At 54.2% G+C, this 19,543-nt stretch overlaps 9 protein-coding genes across 9 annotated transcripts; 5 read left to right on the top strand and 4 right to left on the bottom strand.

Moving 5' to 3' along the window:
* Positions 1-1,726: 1,726 nt before the first annotated feature.
* On the bottom strand, positions 1,727-2,764 carry MYCGRDRAFT_59299 (uncharacterized protein; the record flags this gene model as incomplete). Its single annotated transcript, XM_003852241.1, has 1 exon — positions 1,727-2,764. A coding segment is annotated over one exon (1,038 nt), but the record flags the coding sequence as incomplete, so codon positions are not given.
* Positions 2,765-2,948: 184 nt separating this feature from the next.
* Positions 2,949-3,799, top strand: MYCGRDRAFT_100300 (uncharacterized protein; the record flags this gene model as incomplete). The annotated part of the gene is made up of 4 exons (XM_003852473.1): positions 2,949-3,094; positions 3,145-3,566; positions 3,616-3,663; positions 3,722-3,799. The coding sequence occupies 4 exons, from the start codon at positions 3,016-3,018 to the stop codon at positions 3,797-3,799; spliced, it is 627 nt and encodes a 208-aa protein (XP_003852521.1).
* Positions 3,800-5,260: 1,461 nt separating this feature from the next.
* MYCGRDRAFT_28735 (uncharacterized protein) lies at positions 5,261-5,847 on the top strand (the record flags this gene model as incomplete). Its single annotated transcript, XM_003852474.1, has 3 exons — positions 5,261-5,484; positions 5,558-5,657; positions 5,719-5,847. Coding segments are annotated over 3 exons (453 nt in total), but the record flags the coding sequence as incomplete, so codon positions are not given.
* Positions 5,848-5,923: 76 nt separating this feature from the next.
* Positions 5,924-6,821, bottom strand: MYCGRDRAFT_42167 (uncharacterized protein; the record flags this gene model as incomplete). The annotated part of the gene is made up of 2 exons (XM_003852240.1): positions 5,924-6,683; positions 6,757-6,821. The coding sequence occupies 2 exons, from the start codon at positions 6,819-6,821 to the stop codon at positions 5,924-5,926; spliced, it is 825 nt and encodes a 274-aa protein (XP_003852288.1).
* Positions 6,822-7,650: 829 nt separating this feature from the next.
* On the top strand, positions 7,651-8,755 carry MYCGRDRAFT_72426 (uncharacterized protein; the record flags this gene model as incomplete). The annotated part of the gene is made up of 2 exons (XM_003852475.1): positions 7,651-8,014; positions 8,071-8,755. 2 exons carry the CDS (start codon positions 7,908-7,910, stop codon positions 8,753-8,755), a joined length of 792 nt encoding a protein of 263 aa, XP_003852523.1.
* Positions 8,756-9,182: 427 nt separating this feature from the next.
* MYCGRDRAFT_72424 (uncharacterized protein) lies at positions 9,183-10,485 on the bottom strand (the record flags this gene model as incomplete). The annotated part of the gene is made up of 1 exon (XM_003852239.1): positions 9,183-10,485. The coding sequence occupies one exon, from the start codon at positions 10,347-10,349 to the stop codon at positions 9,183-9,185; it is 1,167 nt and encodes a 388-aa protein (XP_003852287.1).
* A 215-nt stretch (positions 10,486-10,700) lies between these two features.
* Positions 10,701-12,245, top strand: Mg77997 (UDP-N-acetylglucosamine:dolichyl phosphate N-acetylglucosamine-1-phosphate transferase-like protein; the record flags this gene model as incomplete). The annotated part of the gene is made up of 3 exons (XM_003852476.1): positions 10,701-10,971; positions 11,039-11,252; positions 11,277-12,245. The coding sequence occupies 3 exons, from the start codon at positions 10,742-10,744 to the stop codon at positions 12,243-12,245; spliced, it is 1,413 nt and encodes a 470-aa protein (XP_003852524.1).
* Positions 12,246-15,156: 2,911 nt separating this feature from the next.
* MYCGRDRAFT_41851 (uncharacterized protein) lies at positions 15,157-17,237 on the bottom strand (the record flags this gene model as incomplete). The annotated part of the gene is made up of 2 exons (XM_003852238.1): positions 15,157-16,561; positions 16,618-17,237. Coding segments are annotated over 2 exons (2,025 nt in total), but the record flags the coding sequence as incomplete, so codon positions are not given.
* Positions 17,238-17,590: 353 nt separating this feature from the next.
* Positions 17,591-18,620, top strand: MYCGRDRAFT_72416 (uncharacterized protein; the record flags this gene model as incomplete). The annotated part of the gene is made up of 2 exons (XM_003852477.1): positions 17,591-18,231; positions 18,282-18,620. 2 exons carry the CDS (start codon positions 17,668-17,670, stop codon positions 18,618-18,620), a joined length of 903 nt encoding a protein of 300 aa, XP_003852525.1.
* Between the last annotated feature and the right edge of the window lie 923 nt (positions 18,621-19,543).

The following is a 19,543-nucleotide window of genomic DNA, read 5'->3' as shown; positions in this document are numbered from 1 at the left end:
GAGTATCCCGACGCACAAGGGCGGTGTCGTCAACTTCTACTTCCGAGCCCGCGTTGAGTAGTAGTCCATGCAACCTCGTCGCGAGACCATCGAAATCGAAATCCATTCCCTGAAAAGCGCCACCGTCACCATCCTCCGCCGACTGCTCATACCCCGGCAAAGTGTGCCTCAAATACCCCCGCCCAGCGAAACTAGCCAGCTCGGCCGTGTCGATCGTAATAGTCGTAGCGAGATCGTGGACTCTCTTCCCAGCTGGAGTGCGCTCGAGCGGTAAGCGGCTGGATTTACTGCGGTGGGTGCCTTTGGAGCTGCGGCGGCGGGAAGGGGCGCGGGTGCTGGTTGTGGTTGTGGGCCGGGGTTCGTCGTCGTCGATGATGATGGAGGTGGGTGCGGACGTGTTGGGACTGAGTTCTTGGAGAGCGGGGCGGTCGGCTGTTTTTCTTCGTTTTGGAGGTCGGGGGTCGTGTTTGTAGAGGTCTGGCTCGGATTCGGGGATGGCGAGTTCGCTTGCGGGTACGAAATCGCGGCGGATTGGTGGCGGAGGATGAGATTCCTCGTCGTGGGTTCCTGATACCGTCGTTTGGTTGGTAGGTCCGTCTCGGGCGAAATTACGATCCTCGATGAAGTTCCCTAAGTCAATGCTCGGATCTCTGCCCACGAAGTCGCGAATGTCGCGGTTGGCTCGTGGTGGCGTCAGCGCGCGGCCGTCTTCGATTAAGTCGCCGAGTTCTCCTTGCGTCACCAAGTTGTCGGTGTTGTGATGGCCTTGAGACTTCCTCGCCCGACCAGCTCCATTCCTTCGCGGAGCCGGTTCCACGTTGTCGAACCAGACCTTTTCCCGCTCTGGCTCGGCTCTCATCGGCGGAACGAATGGCTTGTTGACGCGGGGCTGCTGGCGCTTGATGGGCGATCGACTTGACCTGCCTGGGGCTTGCGGGATGGCGTCCAAAGGAGTACCTGAGCCCATTGTCTCGCCAATGGGCTGTGAGCTGCGATCGTAGACTGACGGTGTCATGTCTTCGAAGAGAGAAGGCGATCTCGCATCTCGATTCGGGCGGGCAGTCATTGGAGTAGGCATATACCTCTGCGGTGGAGGCAATGGTGAGGGATCATCGATCATTCGACCATCTCTTGCGATTCGCATTTGAGGGACGTGCTCCGAGGGGTGAAAGCTCTCTGCCGGCCGAGTCGGCGATGATGCCCTGGGAGTCGGGAGGCCGAGCGGTAGATTTACATGGCCAGACTCCTCGCGCCTCGTTGGGGAGCTCGATATGGCTCGGACGACAGGCATGTCTGCAGTGACGTCCGGACGACGGTTAGAAGTGTTCAGCTTCGCGAGCGTCCAGGGATTGGAAAGTGTCCTGTCTTTCCTGGCTTGACGAAGCTCCTCCATGTCAGTTTCGGTGCTGTCAGCGAGAGGCTGGTCCTGATACAGGTCGATATCTTCTTCGTCGCATCCGTACATGGTCGATCTGAGATTCCGTCGTACTGGAGCTGACTCTATTACATCGTCGTTGCCCCTCTGCTGATTGTCATTGCCTGCCAGTAAGTCGTCGGCGTTGTAAGTTCGAGGTTGTTCAGCTATTCGCGACACCACTGCAGGTGCTGCTGGAAGGTCATCACCAAATGTCATTTCAAAATCGGCAAACTCGTCGACATGTTGAGTGACTGCGGCATGCTTTTTGATAGGCTCATCGACAGGGACAGGAACATCCGGCGCAGGCTCATAGACAGTACGAAACAGCTGTTTCACCATCTCGACAACAATGTCTGCATCTTCGAACAAGACGTCGTCTTTGGCCGGCTCGATGTTAGCATCGTACGCTCCCTGCGGACAGCTGATCTCGAGGAACAGAAAAGGCTCCTTGATCTCGCCGTGTTTGGGATGCAATGCCTTCAACGACTCTCGATAGATTTTCATCATTTGCTTGAGATGACCTCGAGTCGTGGAGACGGGGCGTGCGTCGACTGAGAGGAAAGTGCCGGTATTGCAGACTTTGTTCAAGTCGGCATCTGGTCGGGGTAGGAAAGCTTGCAAAGTGAAGCCTCTTTCTTCAAGGACGGACCATATACACTGCGATGAGCACGCGGCACCCACGATCTTGAATGCTGCATCTTCTGCGTTGCCATTTGGTTTCGGTGCATACACGAAGTCGCCTTTGTTGTTCTTGGCCTTGAGCACTTTCAGAGATATCCGAACATGTGGACGAGCGAAAGCGTAGGCCTGCAGCATCCTCTTGATCTTCTTGAGACATGCATCTGTGTTCTTCAATGCCACCTGCTTGCGAACCGGATTGGCTTTGATAAAGTCGGTGATCTTGACAGTCGTGCCGATTGATGAAGACGCACGCTCCTGCCCGACGACTTCACCTTGCTGGTTGATCTTGAGTGCCGTGGAGACTTGCTCGCCCTCCACTCGGGTGATGACCACCAGACCGCCGCTCAGCTCCGCTGCACTCGCAAGTGCTTCGCCCCGAAATCCGAGCGACGAGCCGCCAATGTCCTTGAGGTCCTGGTGGCGAGAAATCTTGCTTGTACAGTAGCGTCGTGCCACCAACTCGCGGTCCTCGGGTGCGATGCCATGGCCGTTGTCGCGGACTTGAATGGTGTCGAGAGTGTTGTTGCTGATCTCCACGGATATCGAGTTGGCATTCGCATCAAGGGCGTTGTCAATGAGCTCCTTTACGAGTGAAGCCGGATCCGTCAGAGCCTGGTTGGCACCCAGCGCTCTGACCGTATTCTGCGGCAGCTCCTGTATGCCCATATTGATGACTGACCATCCTGATGATGCATGAAGGATGAAGAAAAGATGATATTGTTGAAGTGAAGTGAGTCGCGCCGTGGGAAGACGCGTTTGAGTTCGGCAAAAACATGTGGGGACTTGTGCTGACGTCTCTCGACGATGATGAAATCCAACCTCGTCAAAACATCATCAGCTCTTGAACAACTATATATCTCAAGACTCTTTCAAAGTGAGCGGTACTCTCCTCCTGCACATACGATCAAATCATCACAATGGCGCTCGCACCCAAATTCGCCGGCCAAAAGCTCGTAGCAGCAGCCAACCCGGAAACACTCCACACGCTCGAGCTGTGTATGTGTCGACAGTTGTCCTCGAAAGCCATTGACCTAACCAAACTCCAGTCCTCGACTATGTCTGCCCTTTCAGCAAGAAGATGTTCGATACAGTATACGACAACGTGTATCCAGTGATCAAGAAGAAATACCCCGGCAAGGTCCAGCTCATCTTCCGTCAAGTGATCCAGCCATGGCACCCATCATCGACACTCGTCCACGAGGCTGGAGTTGCCGTGCTACAGACCCAACCGGATAAGTTCTGGGCCTTCAGCAAAGCGCTGTTTGACAAGCAGACGGAGTACTTCGATGCGAATGTTGTCCATGAGCCTCGCAACAAGACTTATGAGAGACTCGCGAAGTTGGCTGGCGGTGTCGGGCTCGATGACAAGAAGATTTACAGTCTGTTGGAGATTTCTGATAAGCCGGATAAGGATGGCGGGCTCAACGGTGGGAATAAGGTGACCAATGATCTGAAGTTGTTGGTGAAGGTGAGATCCACGGTGCTCTATGCTATTGACGCAGACTGACTCGCCGTAGGCTGCTCGTCTGCAGGGCGTCCACGTTACACCGACTGTACTCTTCAACGTTAGTCCTGCGATACCCTATTCTCTGATGAAAAGAATCCTTGCTGACCTCTGTGCAGGGAATCGTGGAGAACGGCATTGAGAGCAGTTTCAGCAAGGACGACTGGGAAGCATGGCTGGCAAAGAACATTGTGTGAGCCACATAATTGCTCGCATCCTTCATCTTCGCTCTGACATTTCGCCGCAACGATATGGATGATGAATCAACATGCGGGACGCCTCACCTTTGACGACTCCACAGAAGACCTTGTGCATGTTGACCTCGTGCCACTTTCATTGACTGCAGCAAATTATCGACACATTTTACAAGTCCACGTTCGTTGGTCCGAGATCCCCGACAATCTCTTTCAGACATTTCCGAGCCAACAGTTCATCACCAGCACCCAATGCAGCTGGAAACCGTAGCAGACTCCCCATATCCACATCGGCCCGCATCGACAACTACCTCACTATAACACGACACTCCGACCTCGCCCTCTTCTCAATCCACCACTGCCCGATCTGCCCAAATATCGCATACCAGTACGCTAACAAGAGCAGAGCCCGATAATCCCTCCTCCTTAGCAACGGCTTCAGATCCGATCAAGTCCAAACAATGAATGTTATTAGTGGCGTGAAGTTCTCCGCGGACGACTCGAGAAGAAACAGCGGCGTCAGTGTCCGCAGGGTTCGGTGGTATGCATCATTCTCATAGCAAGAGTCTTCCTCCAACTGACACAACTCGACGAAAGCCCGCGGCAGGCCTGCAAGCAACATCCGGTCTCTCGCCCGAGGACGCCGTTGCTATCATCTGCCGAAAGCACAATCGGTCCGCAATGCGAGTGAAGAGTCATGTCTCTCCCGTACAGGTAGATCACTGTCCGGAAGTCGCAGATCGCTGGGCTTTGTCTTTTCGGCGTACTTATCTTGACTCTGCGTCTCTTGCAAGTCAAGCAGCCATTGCGAGTCTTTTTATGAGCCCTTCGTGGTACGAGCGCTCGCGGCAGCGAGTCTTTCAGCTCGGCATGTCCGCTTGATGTCGACTTTGAAGACGGATTTGAAGCTCGAGATGTTGCTGCTCATCTTTGGACGTAATCGAGAGAGCTTGCTCAACAGCGGACATGATCAAGCAGGTATACGGTGAACATTCACTGTCGGATGCGATGATAAGAAGTCGAAGCGTCATACAGACTTGACACCGAAAGCTGAAGTCGATGTACGGCGAAGCTCGAATCCTTTGAACCTTGCTGGTCGAATACGACGCCTTCCTATTCGGTACGGTACGTACTACCTTAGTGCCGATCCATAGCTCCTTCATACGAGGCATGACCTTGCACCCGTCCCGTAGAGACACGTCTGCTTGCACATTATCCAACATTGAAGCCGAGATGATGCCGGTCCGGACGAGAGAGCGATCAGAATCTTTTGTACGAGACACCCGTAGCTTGTAGCAGGCTAGCAAATCTACCTTTTATCAGGTCGTCAACTGCGGGGGCCCACTGACCGCTTCTAGCTTTTACTGACAACGACCAACCATCTTCATTCAAACATCGTCGAACATGTATCCCTTCACCAAAGCCCGTCTCATCCCCATCCTACTCATCCTCTTTTCACCCCTCACCACCTCCCAAGAAACCTCGAACTCAGCCCTAAACATCACAGCCATAACCGCATCCAACAACGTCTCAACCCTCGAATGCTGGGGTCTCGAAAACTTCGCCGTGAGCACAACTCCAGGTACCGTCGGCGCACTATCCGTGTATCTCGGAGAAGCCAGCAATGTCTCGTACACCGTGATTCCGCCGCGGACAAATGCTGGGTTGCATAGAGCTCCTGCTGCGCAGTATGTACACCTTCTTCCCGCCGATCGAGCGAGTCCATAAACTTTTTTTTTATTGCTTATTCGTGTGCGTCAGATTTGTGACGTTCTTGTCCGGGCTGGTGCATATCACGCTTCCAAATTGTACGGATGATGCGTGGGTTATTGGGGGGAAGTATGGGTTGATCTTTGCTGAGGTAGGAAGTGTCATATGGGTCTATGCTGGTCGAACATGGCGCTTTGCTGACCTCAAGATAGGACACCGCTGATGTCAGTGTATATGGGCATGGAACTGAGTATCCTGCTAATGAAGACACGGTTGCGTTGCAAGTTCCTCTCACTCCAGGCACGGAGCTCAACCATACTGTCTTGCATAAAGGAGGATGTACGTGGGAGGAGCAGGCTGGGATATGATGGCCGAGAATTGGAATGTGGTACATCAAAGATTTGGATTGCTTCACTTTCATGCTTCATGCTTCTCCAAGATGTCCGCCTTCAGCCATCGCCCTGGATGCCAATACGTGAAGATGAACACCGCGACAACGACCGGCGCGAATTCCAGACACCCGAAGTAAACTTCATGCGTCGACAGCTCTTCCATCAGTCCTTCAGCCGTCTCTGCCAGACGGAAGCAGGTCCTGAGATATACGGCCAGGGTCGCAATGATGAGGCCTGTGATGAAGCTCCTGCTGATCTTGGCCGGGCTCACTCTTGCTTTGACCAAAGTCCACGCCAGAACGACCAGAAAGACGGCGAATGAGAACACCTGGAACGCCAAACCTGCCAGTAGGATGTTGTTGTAGGTCGTCGGGTCCTTCTGGTTCGAGTAGGCCACTCCCACGAGCGCGGCGCCGGCAACTTGGATGATCGTAGCCGCCACATCGCAGGTGATGAAGACTGCCAGCACGACCTTTGGCGGTAGAGGAGCGTATTGCCGCCCGTAGATGTCGATCATGACGGACACGAGCGTGTAAATTGCCGCGCTGAACATGACAGGAGCCACGACGATGAAGAAGTACTGCACCACGAACCAAGGAACCGAGTATGGGTCTTGCTGGCTGGACAGGATACGGAAGACATAGCCGACGATCTCCATGATTGTGCCGACTAGTATGGGTGTGAAATACCAGGTCCGGTGTCGAAAGAGGAGGTAGGCGTGAGTGATTGCTGCGATGGAGAAGAGCACGACGCCAAGGACTCCGACGGCGAGGGAGGGCGTGTAGCTGAGAGACGCAAATTAAAAAAGCTGTCAACGTATTCACATCAGCTCATGCTTATCCATATATGATGATAGACGCATCGTTGGGTCCCATGGGATTTGGAAAGTTGGGATCAATGTAACCTCGGACCTGAGAAGTCATACTCGCGAGAATTCGAGCGAAGCACCTGAGAATCGTGTGCTGTGTATTTCAAATGCAAATTTCCTGCGGTCCGGTTCGATGAACATGACCTGTTCTTTATAGTGCACGTTGTTGTTGATCTCGAGATCGTGACGACACTTCTCATGCCACAAATCCCGTGTTAACGACGACTTCCTCATTGGGATACTTACGCGAATGCGAGACGAGCGATGGAAAGACCATCTGCTTGTTGGGAGGCGGAGCGATCGATGGTCTCACCTGTCCTCGCATGAAAGTCTCGATCAAGGTTGCAAGTCGATGCCATATATGACATACCTTGTCATCGGCATCGGTGCGCGGCGTCTCAGAGCACTTGAGAACTGATCACATAGATGAGTGGACGTCCTTGGCGGCAGAGTATCGCATGATAGATCACGGGCACAGCAAGCGGCCGACATCTTACCTTCCAAGATATGGCTGTATTCTATCCCGTGCCGAAGTCATGGGCCACGATGGAACAGACATAGCAGTACTCTATTCCAGGCTTGTGTTCTCATCCAAGGAGTCGCTCGGAGGATCGCTGTTGTCGACCCGGCATATTCGAGTAGAGTGAGATGGGAACTGTGTTTCGAGTTGAGTGCCCATCTCCCACAGATCATTTTGAGCTGCAGCATTCGAAGGACATTAATGCAGAACAACAGAAGTTGGTCTAAAGAGCACGGTGCCCTGTGAGTTCGTGTAAGCAAGGCAGACTTCAGCCGGCCCCAGCTCCGGAGCAGAAAAAGCTCTAGTGGAGCTATAAACAAAGCCATCGGCATGTCATACAAAAGTACCTCATACCTTACCTCACCTCGGATATCCTTCGAAGCTACTCATCCACGACTACGACAACCGCAAGAAGCACGAGTCCACATCAGCCAAGCCTCCGCTGCCATTGGAGGCCAACATCATCGCCCATGCCGACGAGGCCTTTAGGATCGAACGAATACGGTTGCCGGTCTCGGAGATCTGCAGGTAGTTTCTGCACGAGATAAGAGCTGGGAAGAAGGGAAGATTACACAAAACAGATAATCGAGCAGTTTAATAGACACCGCTAAAACGACAAAGATGTCGGAATGGAACACCAAACATTTGGGCCAACGGCTCGCGGTTGATGCTGCTTGCGGTGCTACAGCTGGAGCTATGGTTGCTCCGATCGTGAGCATGGTTGACAAGTGAGTTTGCCGAACGAAGTGCTGTACGGGACGAAGAAGGCTGACAACATCCCCAGAGCCATCATGGAAAATGCCTCTGGCAAACGCCAACTCATGACCTCCGTCCGCGCCTCGCTCACACAACTCCTCCTCCGCCCACACCTCTACCTCACCTCCAAGACCTTCGGCCTGATCCTCATGGTCTACGGCGGCACCTACCTCTCCGCCAACGTCCTGGATACCTTCAAGTCCACCACGAAAAACCGCTCCGCCAGCACCACCACCTCCGGCGTCTCGAAATTCGCAGCCACTAGCGTCGCGAACGTGAGCCTCACAATGGTCAAAGACTCACAATTTACGAAGATGTTTGGGGTAGTCTCCAGCCGCCCGGTCCCTCCTGTAACCTACGCCCTCTTCGCCGTCCGCGACGCAATGACAATCTTCGCCTCCTTCAACCTCCCGCCTTTGATCGCTCCGCGACTTCCTCTCAGCGAGGCCGCGGAGAAGTACATGAGTCGGACGTCGGCTGCACAGTTCCTCGCTCCGGCGGCGATACAGCTTATCAGCACGCCCTTTCACCTCTACGGACTGGACATCTACAATCGTAACGGGGACACGACGGTCAGGGAGAGGTTGCAAAAGGTGAGGCTAGATTGGCTGAAGAGTTCGCTTGCGAGAATGTGTCGGATTGTGCCGGCATTTGGGTTTGGAGGGGTTGTGAATAATAGCTTGCGGAAGCGATTTCAGAAACAGTTGGAGTGATTGCTTCAGATGCGACAGATACTGGAGCAGACGGTTGTAAAGGGATAATAGAGGGAATTGGCAACACAACTGGGAGGAGACACATGAACGGCGCACTGGACGTTGAATTTGAGCTGAGGGAGCACTGAGATTTGGTACTTTGTTCGACGAGCGCCGTTGTGCGTCGATTGTGTAGGTGGGAATTGTCATTGCATCGTGGCGGCGCACATGTAATGTTTGTGCATACTGTATACTAGCGTTCTCTCCTGTTGAACGAGCATATCCGGCTCTCATCTCCTGACAATTCTCCTTCCGGCCATGTTCATCACACTACTGCACGTCAACAATGGTTCGCACCACCGGGATAAAATTCGCACGACCGATGCACATCATGCGATCCGCGAAATTTTTGCCCCCCACTCTTCAGCCTCACCATCACCCATTGGCCTCACGCCCCCTTGAAAACATCAATCTCCGCCGCCTCTGCCCACTTCCCCTCAACCGACTTCTTCCAAATCCTCGTGCAACCATCATCCCCCGTCGAAAGCAACATGTCCGCCATGGGAGCCCAGCTGACGCGCCAAGGGACGTGACTGTGCGCCGCAATCTCCGCGACCAATTTGGCCTCTTGCTTCACGGCGCCTGGCGCTCGGGCATTCTCATCACGGCTTCCCCGGGCGCCGAGGGCGAGGCCGGCGCCTATGCCGGATCTCGTCGTCGTGGATGGTTTGCTTATGGAAGGACTGGAAGTGTTGTGACTGGTTTCGTTGTCGCCTGCCACGGATCCCGCGAGAGAGGTGGGTAGGGATGATGCGCCGGGCGTGTGCAGCTCGTAGATCCGGATGTGTCCGTCTTTGCTCGCTGTAGCAATCGCGTCGAATCCCCGCATGCTACCGTTCGCCCAATCGACGTCTCGCACCAGTTCCGTGGCACCGTCCAGCACGGCGGCCGTGTAGAATTTGCGATCCTTGTCTGTTCGGAAGACGCGGACGGATGTGCCGACTGCGACGGCGAGGCTGAGGGATTTCCGGTCGAGACCGGCGAGTACGGCGGGCCAGGCGGGGATCTTCTCCTTGTGCCAGCTGAGGCGGAAGGCGGTTTCTTCGGTTCGTGGCGGGGTGGGGACCAGGTAGTCGGACCACATGACGCGCCAGGCGGAGAGGTCGTCGTGGTCTTCTGGGGAGCAGATGGTGAGGTAGCCGTCGCGGGTGATCATGGCGAGGTAAGTTTCCGCGGCGATGTTTTTGAGGTCGAGGGAGGCGTAGGGGACTCCCGTGGAGGTGGACTGTTGGAAGATGGGTTTGAATCTTCGGCCGGAGTTGGGGGGTTCGTTGACGTCTTCTTGCCAGATTTTGAAGAGGCCGTCTTCGCCGATGGTGGCGAGGTGTTCGCCTACGAAAGGGCCGTTCCATTTCACGTCGGTGACTTCGGCGTCGTGGGCGGTCCAGACGTCTGTCACGATCCATTGGCCGGTTTGGTCGTTGCGATCCCAGACTTTGACTTTGTGGTCGGCGGATGCGGACGCCATGCGGGTGCCATAGAAGTTGTAGCTCACGGCTAGCAGCAGGTCTTGGTGGCCATGCGAGAAGCGATGGAAGCCATTGTTGGAGGTCATTTCTTGTTGCTGCTGTATACCAGGATCTTTCAATGGTCTGCTACTCTGCACTTCTCAATCATTGGCTGCCATCCGTCCATCGTGAGCAGTCGCACGGAGGTGTTGAGCTCACTGCATTGTCCGTTCCACCGACCACGTTTGACGCTCGAGCTGGACCTTGCGACGAAGATTGACCTTGTGTGCGACGTCTGTGTTTGAGAAGGATGTCGTCTGTGGAACTCGATTGTGAGTGGACAGGAAGTGGATCTCGGGACGGCCCGCGATGGGACTAGCGTTGCCCCATTCGGTTGACCCAAGCCAGCTGTCTTTCTGTGATTTAACCGACGATCGTCTATCATAAAGAAATGATGCATCGCCATCTCATCCACGACTCTTCTCGGTGACGGTCAGCCATGCAGCCCCTGAGCGGCACAGAAGTGTATTCATTGGGGATTCTGTCCGTCGCTTGCATCGCCATCCTCATCAACGCTTGGCAAAGTGATGGCGAGCCTCTTTACGCGTCACTCGCCATCAGTGGTCTTGCATTTGCATTTTCCTACGCGGTAATACGATGGACGGGCGATGTCTTCCTCAAGCGAGGCTACAAGGGAAAAGATCTCTCCAAGAAGAATCCCATTGAATTGTAAGAATGAAACACACCGACTGCTGCCATGCCAATCAATAAATGCACCTGCTGACAACAACTGCAGACCGGAGTTGATGGGACTGATCAGCGCCTTGGTCTACCTCCTCGCCATCATCAATTTCCTGCCGTTTGCCTTCAAGCGAGACATGATCCAGGTGACGTCTGCGGCGGGAAACATGGATGCGATATTGGAGGCACAGCAGCTCGAGACAGGCCGATTTCTCCACCGCTTCCCCCTGAGAAAGGCAAGGCGACTTACCCGCATCCTGCCGTGTCACGTCCGCTAACCGCCCCGAAAACAGCTCGCCTCCTATGGTTTCGCATACGGAACGCTGGCATCTACGATCATCCTCGGCTTCCTGGACGATTCTTTTGACATGCGATGGAGACACAAGTTCTTCATCCCGGCATTTGCGGTCCTGCCCATGCTCGGTCTGTACTATGTGGACTTTGGAATCACGCATGTCGTGGTTCCCCTCCCACTGCGTGGGTATCTGGGGGAGCTCATCGACCTCGGTGGGTTGTACTACGCTTACATGGCAGCCATTGCGATATTCTGTCCCAACAGCATCAACATCCTAGCAGGGGTGAACGGGATCGAAGTCGGTCAGTCTTTGGTGATTGCATCTTTGATTGCTTTGAACGATGCGTTGTACCTACTACCGACGGTACAGCAACCGCATCCCGCAGCGGAGTCACATCTGTTCAGCATCTACCTGCTGCTGCCGTTCATCGGAGTCTCGCTTGCGCTGCTGCGGCACAACTGGTTCCCTGCACAGGTGTTCGTCGGAGACACATACTGCTATTTCGCAGGCATGCTGTTCGCCGTGGTGGGCATCCTGGGACACTTCAGCAAGACCTTGCTCCTCCTGCTCATCCCCCAGATCTTCAACTTTGTGTACTCGGCACCGCAGCTGTTTGCTCTGGTCCCGTGTCCGCGTCACAGAATGCCACGTTTCAATGCGCGGACCGGGCTGCTGGAAGCTTCGGTTGCGACGTTCGACACGAAACCACTGCGGCCGATTGTCGGTGAAGTGCTGAAGATTCTGCACACCCTCAAACTGCTGCGGGTCAAGGTGGATGCGACGACGGGAAGGGTACTTGAAACGAGCAACTTTACCATCTTGAACCTGTGGCTGGTCTGGAGGGGTCCACTCCGCGAGGACAGGTTGGCCTTGGAGATTCTGGCGATGCAGACCGCCTGTGGTCTGGCCGGGCTGTGGATCCGGCACAGTTTGGCTCTCCTCCTGTTTACTGCGGACAATAGATGAGGCGGCGTGGGAGGAGGATGACACCTTGCATGGCGATGTTCGGTTGACGATAGGGTGTGTTCGCGCCCTTGTTAGCTAAGCATACCGCTCCACCACTGTGCCTTGAAGAAGGATCTGTAGATGAAATGACTTCCTGGTTCGCATACTGGACTCACATGGGCTGCCGGGGTCTGGAACCTCGGTCGACGAATGAAGAGGCGCATAACGTGCAGGAAGATTGGTCGCACGCCGCATTGCCCAGCCGCATGAATCCCAAATTGCATGGCTTCCGATTCTTATTACATGTTTGCAAGTGGGCGTCAAAATAATCCTTGCCGTACTTTGCCTGAAACCGGGAGGATCCGCCGAGCGACGGGTTCCTGCATGAACATCTCTTGCATCTCTCTTGCATCTCTTGCTCTCCGCTGTTGTGAGAATCAAGCCAACCCGCGCTGGGTCCTTGCATTCCTTTATCCGGACCACACATTATTGTCGTGTCGTGTGTTGTGCGCACCTCGCCAAGGACGCGCCCGCCCCTGGTCTCGGCGGCTACCATTCATCTCTCTCTCTCTCTCAACATCAGCGGCGCTCCACAACGGCTGCCTCTGTTCGGAGAGTGGAGTCCCGCCTCGAATCCTCCATCTTCCATGGGTGTGTCCTGCGGCGTGGCAGTTCCAAGTCTTGGGAATCTCAATCTCAAGTACCAGCGTCGTGCACACCTCCTGTCTCCTCGCTCTCCTCTCTCCCTTCATTGTCCTCCCTACTCTACGTCTGCACGCTTGCTGCATCGTCGTCGACAACGCACACACGCACACACGCACACACACACCTTTGAGAGGTTCTGGCCTGGTGCTATATCACACTCATTTGCAAACATCCAAAGTCACTCCTTTTAAACGCTCTCGCAGCAGTCCATTCATTACCACATCGTCGACTCGATACCCTCCTCCAGCAAGTGCAGCATCATCGACTTCACTCTTATCGAACACAATCACAAGCAGCGAAAGACTTCATTTTCTCATCCACCTAGCAACACGTGACAGCAGCATCAACAGATCGACAGAATACAACAATCAACAACAGAAAAGAAACACAGAATAAAACAACATCATCACCGACATTCACCATGCTCGCCTTCTTCGTGGCATTGCTTGCGGCGACCGCGGTCCGGACAGCGTCGGCTTCGACCGTCTTTGCTCACTTCATGGTCATGAACAGCTTCGCATACGACGTCGACCAATGGGAAAAAGACATTGCCTCTGCGCAGGAGGTCGGCATCGACGGCTTCGCTCTCAATTGGACTCCGCCTAACTGCCAGGCCAACGAGAATTGGTCCGTCGATAGGATTGACGATGCCTTCACCGCGGCCGAGAACAAGGGCTTCAAGCTGATGTACTCCTTCGACATGAGCTGGACCATCTGCAACCACTACTGGAACCAGACCTTCATGCAAGACATGATCACCAAACACGCCTCGAGCCCCGCTGCTTACCGCTGGAACAACAACCTCCTCGTGTCCACCTATGGAGGCGACAACATCGAGCATTACGGCAATCAATTCTTCCAAGGTCTCAAAGACAAAATGGCGTACTGGAAGAACCCCATCACCCTTGCGCCAGCTCTCACCAAGTACTCGACCGCTGCGCAGACCAATGCACAATCCTCGGCCGCCAAGCTCATCTCCGACTACCCTGCCATCGACGGCTACTTCAACTGGCAGGCCTGGCCACTCGATGTCGAGGCGAACATAACCGCCTCCCCTGATCAAGCGTTCCAATCCGCCCTGAAGAATGCTGGCAAAACAGGACCTTACATCATGGGTGAGTTCAGGCGCAAGGGATATATGTCTCACATGTGAACAAGTGGCTAACAATGCTCTGTGTAGCCATGTCCCCGTGGCAGTACAAGGATCTGAACAATGGCAACCCTCTCGACGCCTGGGTGGCGTACAGTGACATGCTGTTCCCCAACCGCTTCAAGCAAATCACCAGCAACGACGAGGTTCAACCCGACATCATCGAGATCCTCACCTGGAACGACTTTTGCGAGTCTCACTACATCCGCGACCTTCCTTCTCAGGACGTCAACGCCAAAGACTACGTCGTCCTCGGCGAGATGGGCGCTTATGTCTACGGTCAGGATCACGCTCCATGGCGCCTCATCGCAAAGTACTACATCTCCTGGTGGAAGACCGGCAGCCCGCCGCCCGTCACTGAAGATCAGGTCATCTACTGGTACCGCGTACATCCCAAAGATACCATCTGCACCGGCGGTTCGTCGACTGCCATCCGCAACAAGGACTTTGCGCAAGACGCCGTTTTCGCTTTCGCATTGGTCAAGTCGGCTTCCACCATCTCCATGTCCATCGGTAGCAACCAATACTGGACCTTCAACGCCGACGGCAAGACGCCGGGTATGGGCATGGTGCCATTCCCGCCGTTCGTGTCCAACTATGGCGTCGCTCCCGAAATCTCCATCATGCGCCAGGGTAAAGTCGTGGCGACTGGTAAGGGTCAAGTCAAGATCTCAACGGCTTGCGATTGGCAGAACTTCAACCCGGTGGTGGGTCTTATTGAGGGGAGCTGATGATGGAGGTGGTGTCGCCATGAGCTCATTTCGGAGTACTGTTTTCTGCTTCTTGGTACAAGCTTCTTTGATCTCATCGATTTTGGAATGGGCGTTGAGCGTCGAGCGATGTCGAGTTTACTTGGTTTCTTCTTCCGCGGCATCGATCGTGAGTGAGCGACTGATGGTTTTTAGCGATGGTGTTGAAATTGGGATAGACAATTTTCTGTTCTTGCCATGTACCTCTCGGCTTCTTCAACGGTGACGACTGTTTCACGCTTCCGCTTCACTGGGTTCTTTCCCTCCCTCCCTCGCAATGATAACATGACTGGTACTAGACTGCCTTCCTTCTTGATCTGGTCCTGCGCTAGACGTTCTGTGAAGTCTTCTTCTGATCGAGCATCACCAGCTTTCCGAGCACCTTTCCTGCAGACCTTGCCAGTACGACCACGACGACATTCCCGACCACCTCACCGACTCCGCCGTACAGCGGTACCGGTGGCTCGAAGGGGGTGAACTGCGCTTGTACCGACCACTTTCCATCTACCGACTCAATCTGCGAAGCTGCAACAGCTTTTCCATCGACGAAGACTTCCAGCTCGACATCTTCGGAAGACTGCACAGTCCCTGTCAGTCGTACTTCATCCTCACCAACTCGCTCAGCAACCTTGATCTGCAAGTCCAGCTCCCCGACCTCGTTCAGACCACCGACAGCCGAGCGAACACTGCTATCATCACCGAGCGCAGGCGTCACAGGCGGCGCAATCCTCCTCTTCGTCCTCTGCTCAAACTCCCACGCATACCCCAACAACTCCACATCACTCCCATGTCTCCCCGCAAACGTCAAGTTCACAGGTATCTTGGTCGTCTCCATCGAACCCATAGTAACACTCACCGTCGGCACACCCATATGCCGAATCGCTCGATTGCCATTACTATACCTCACACCATTTTGAAGAGCATGCCGTGCGCTCTCATCATTCGTATCAACATCCGCTTTTCCAACATCCCCATTCGCAGGAAACACAACCATGTCGATGTTGAGCCCGTCCATCCAGTCCTCCAAGTCCCGTTTCCGCTGGTCCTCCAAAGCGGGCAACGCTTCCGCCAACCCGTCAATGTCCCACAAACTCTTCCCGTTTCGGTTCTTAACCATTTCAACGAGATTGGGGTAGTCGATGAAATTCTTGTGTTCCATGTATTGATCCGGGATATACCCCTCCGGACGAGGAAACATCTTCGTACCGTCTACGGAAGCCAGAGTATTACAGTTCGGATCGGCGTTGGCGATGAGGAAGTCGTCCCAGAGGTAAGCTACCAGCTCGCCGCGTTCTTTGCTGTTCCAGTCGGGGGTGAAGCCCTGGACGTTGTTGGTGTGGTTGGAGATGGAGTCGTCTTCGTAGTGTGTCACGAGGGGGAAGTCGGTTGAGATGACTGTGGCTCCGGACGCTTCGAGGTCGAGACGAGCGAGGTTCCAGAGGGCGATGATGGAGGGGGAGGTGGTGATGGGTTTTGCGGAGGGGGAGGGGAGTCCGATGTACATGGATGGGACGGCGATGCGTTTACCGTGGAGGGAGGTTGTGGTGGGGGACTTGATGGAGAGAAAGGACTGGGGGCGAGGGACAGGGGGGATGTTGACGTGGTTTTGTTCTCTCCAGAAGTCGCCGCTTGTTGTGGAGTCGATTGCTGTTAGGACGTCTAGGATGGCGAGCATGTCTGAGACTGTTCTTGTCATGGGCACGATTACGTCGCAGGTGGGGTAGAGTGGCCATCTATTGTCAACAAGGTCAGTCAAGAATGGAAGTTGTACATGAATTGTCTGACTTACACTCCACGAGGCGAGATCACAGTTCGGGAAGGCGTGTATGCCACGAGCCCATTGTTCGAAGCAGGCGAACGTCCAGAAGACACAGTCTCCGATCCAAGTCCGAATGCAGCGAACGAGGCCGCTGTCGACGTCGCAGCACCGTTCGAAGAGCCAGATGAAAAGGCTGCAGTCAAGTACTCCAAGTTGTACGGACTCTCAGCCCGGCCATGAACACCTCGATGCATACCGGATGCCATCATCGGCGGAGTATTCGTGCGACCAATACAGACAGCTCCAGCTTGTCGCAGTCGCTCAGCGACGAAAGAGTCCGAGTTTGCTACTAGATCTTTGAAAGCTCGAGATCCGTTGGAGCAGGTCATGCCTTTGTACATCATGCTATCTTTGAGGGTGTATGGGATGCCATCTAAGGGACCTCGAAGCTGACCAGCTGCTCGACGGGCATCGGATGCTGCGGCCTCGTCGAAGACATCCGGGTTGAGGATGGGAATGGAATTCAAGCATGGTCCTCGGGCGTCGTATGTGCTGATGCGTTGGAGGTATTTGGCCACGAGCTCGACGCTGGTGATGGAGCCATTGTTGAGTGCTTGCTGTAGGTCGGCAATGCTTGCTTCGACGACGTTCTTGAGAGAAGATGGTCAGTCCGATGTAGATGTCTGATGGAAGAAAACTTGAGTGTCGCTCACGAAGGACATGTCAGCGAAGACAGTCTAGCGTGCTAGTGTCAAAGTCCAGAATGATTCGCCCAACAAGGAAGTTGCGTGTATATACCACGCACACAGCCACGATTGCAGACTCTCGGATTGACATGGTGCCTTATCGTCGGCCACGATAAGTGCGAGATACTGGTACTTCCCGCCCGAGGCCAAGCAAGTTGAGGAGAAGCTCAGCTCGAGCTGGCCGACGTCGGCTAAAACCATTTCCTTCCCATGTCTCTCGTCTTCAACGTTTGGGCTAAAAACTTAACATCGACCGGGATTATATACCTTCTTCAACTTTTTTCCGAGCTGGTTCTCTTCTCTGAAGTACAACAGAAAAGAGGACTTCACAGCCATGGCACCATCTGCGATCACCACATTGGACGCCACGGCGACGCCGATACACATCAAGTCAGACAAATCACAAGAAACAGCCGTGGAGAAGAAAAAGACCCCGTTACAATTGATCTCACAAGGTACCTGCCTCCCCGGAATCCCAACATTCGTCTCCTTCGCCGACCACAGAAAATGGATGCTCGAACACATGGCCATTACCTTCCGCGTCTTCGCCCGCAAAGGATACACGGAAGGAATGAGCGGGCACATTTCTGTCCGTGATCCTGAAAACCCTCACACATTTTGGACGAACCCGCTCGGACGACATTTCGGGCTATTGAAAGCGAGCGACATGATCCTGGTCGACTATGACGGCAATGCGATCGGTGGCAACATGAGTCGACCGGCGAACGCGGCGGGCTTCCTCATTCATTCTGCGGTGCACAAGGCGAGACCTGATGTGGTTGCTGCTTGCCATACGCATAGTCCCGCGGGTAAGGCGTGGAGCACATTTGTGAAGCCATTGGAAATGTTGAACCAGGATGTGACGTACTTTTACAAGGATGCTCAGGCGGTGTACAAGGTGAGTGCTACGAGGCCCAACACGACGACAAAGTCTTATGTATGAGGTAGGACTTCGGCGGTGTGGTCTTCACGGAAGAAGAAGGAGAGCGGCTAGCCAATGCCCTCGGTCCCAATGGCAAAGGCATGATCCTTCGCAACCATGGTTTGCTCACAGTGGGAGGGACAGTCGACGAAGCAGCTTACTTGTACACGCTCATGGAGAGGAGCTGCGAGATTCAGCTCCAGGTGGAAGCGGCGGCTGCGAATGGGTTGCCGAAGGTGTACGTGCCAGAGGAGGCTGCGCAATACACGTATGAGAACGCGAGCGATCCGGAGACGCTGTATTGGGAATTCCAGCCGGATCTGGAGTATGAGGAGGAGATGTCGGGTGGAGCGCACAAGCTTTGATGCTGACCGTACGAAATAGCACGAATAGCGCTTGCTCGTCCTGTGACAGAAGACTGCGCTAATACTAGCTGTACTGGCGAGATCAGGGCGCCCGACTACTTCCATTTCACCCTGCCTTCGAGTGAAACTCTGCTCAGCACCGCCTCGATGCTCGCTTCTGCATGCGCTTCCCTGCCAGAGAACATCGAATGCTGCCATGCTCTCCCCGTGTCCTTCCCACAGCTACGCGCTCCTCAATCCGCCACTTGACATAGTGAAATAAAGCCCTGTTTTACACACCACCCGCAACCCTCCACGCATTATCCAACTCATACACCCCTCCATTCATCCCCAACGTCCACTTCACAAAACAACCCAACCTCGCCTGCATCTCCTCCAACCGGCCCTTCACCGCCGTATTAATCTTGTGCAGCTCCGACAGTTTCTTTTGATTTCCCTCGAGGTCCAGAGTCTTGCGCATTTCGCGCTTGGCGGGAGAAGTCCACCACTTCTCGCGGTCGTCTTCGATGGAGCCGAGCTGTTCGCGGAGTGTGCGGAGCAGGGTGATGAGGAGTTCAGGGATTGGAGCCGCGGGCGTATACTTCTTGATGTTTTGGTATTGCTCGTAGGTGTCGTGGATAGTGGTGATGAGGAAGAAAAGGTCGACTTTGTTGACTTCGACTGGTTTGGGCCAGCGATCTTTCTTGGCGATCTCGGAGATCCCGCAGATTTGACACATTGTGGTGGTGTGATGTGTTTGTCGAGGAAGGTTGTTGGTGTTGGACTTTCGTATTGGCGGGTGAAGAAGTAATGGATCTGCAGCCAGTTTGAGTAAAGGTATAATGGTAAAAGAAGAGAGCCAGAGAAGGAGAATCGTGATGCAGACTCTGAAGCGACATGGATTATTGGTGAATTGCTGGTGAATATATGGTACGCATGCATGT

The sequence above is a fragment of the Zymoseptoria tritici genome, chromosome 5 (assembly GCF_000219625.1).
Source record: "Zymoseptoria tritici IPO323 chromosome 5, whole genome shotgun sequence".
Lineage (NCBI taxonomy): Eukaryota > Fungi > Ascomycota > Dothideomycetes > Mycosphaerellales > Mycosphaerellaceae > Zymoseptoria > Zymoseptoria tritici.
This window is presented reverse-complemented; position numbering and strand designations above follow the sequence as displayed.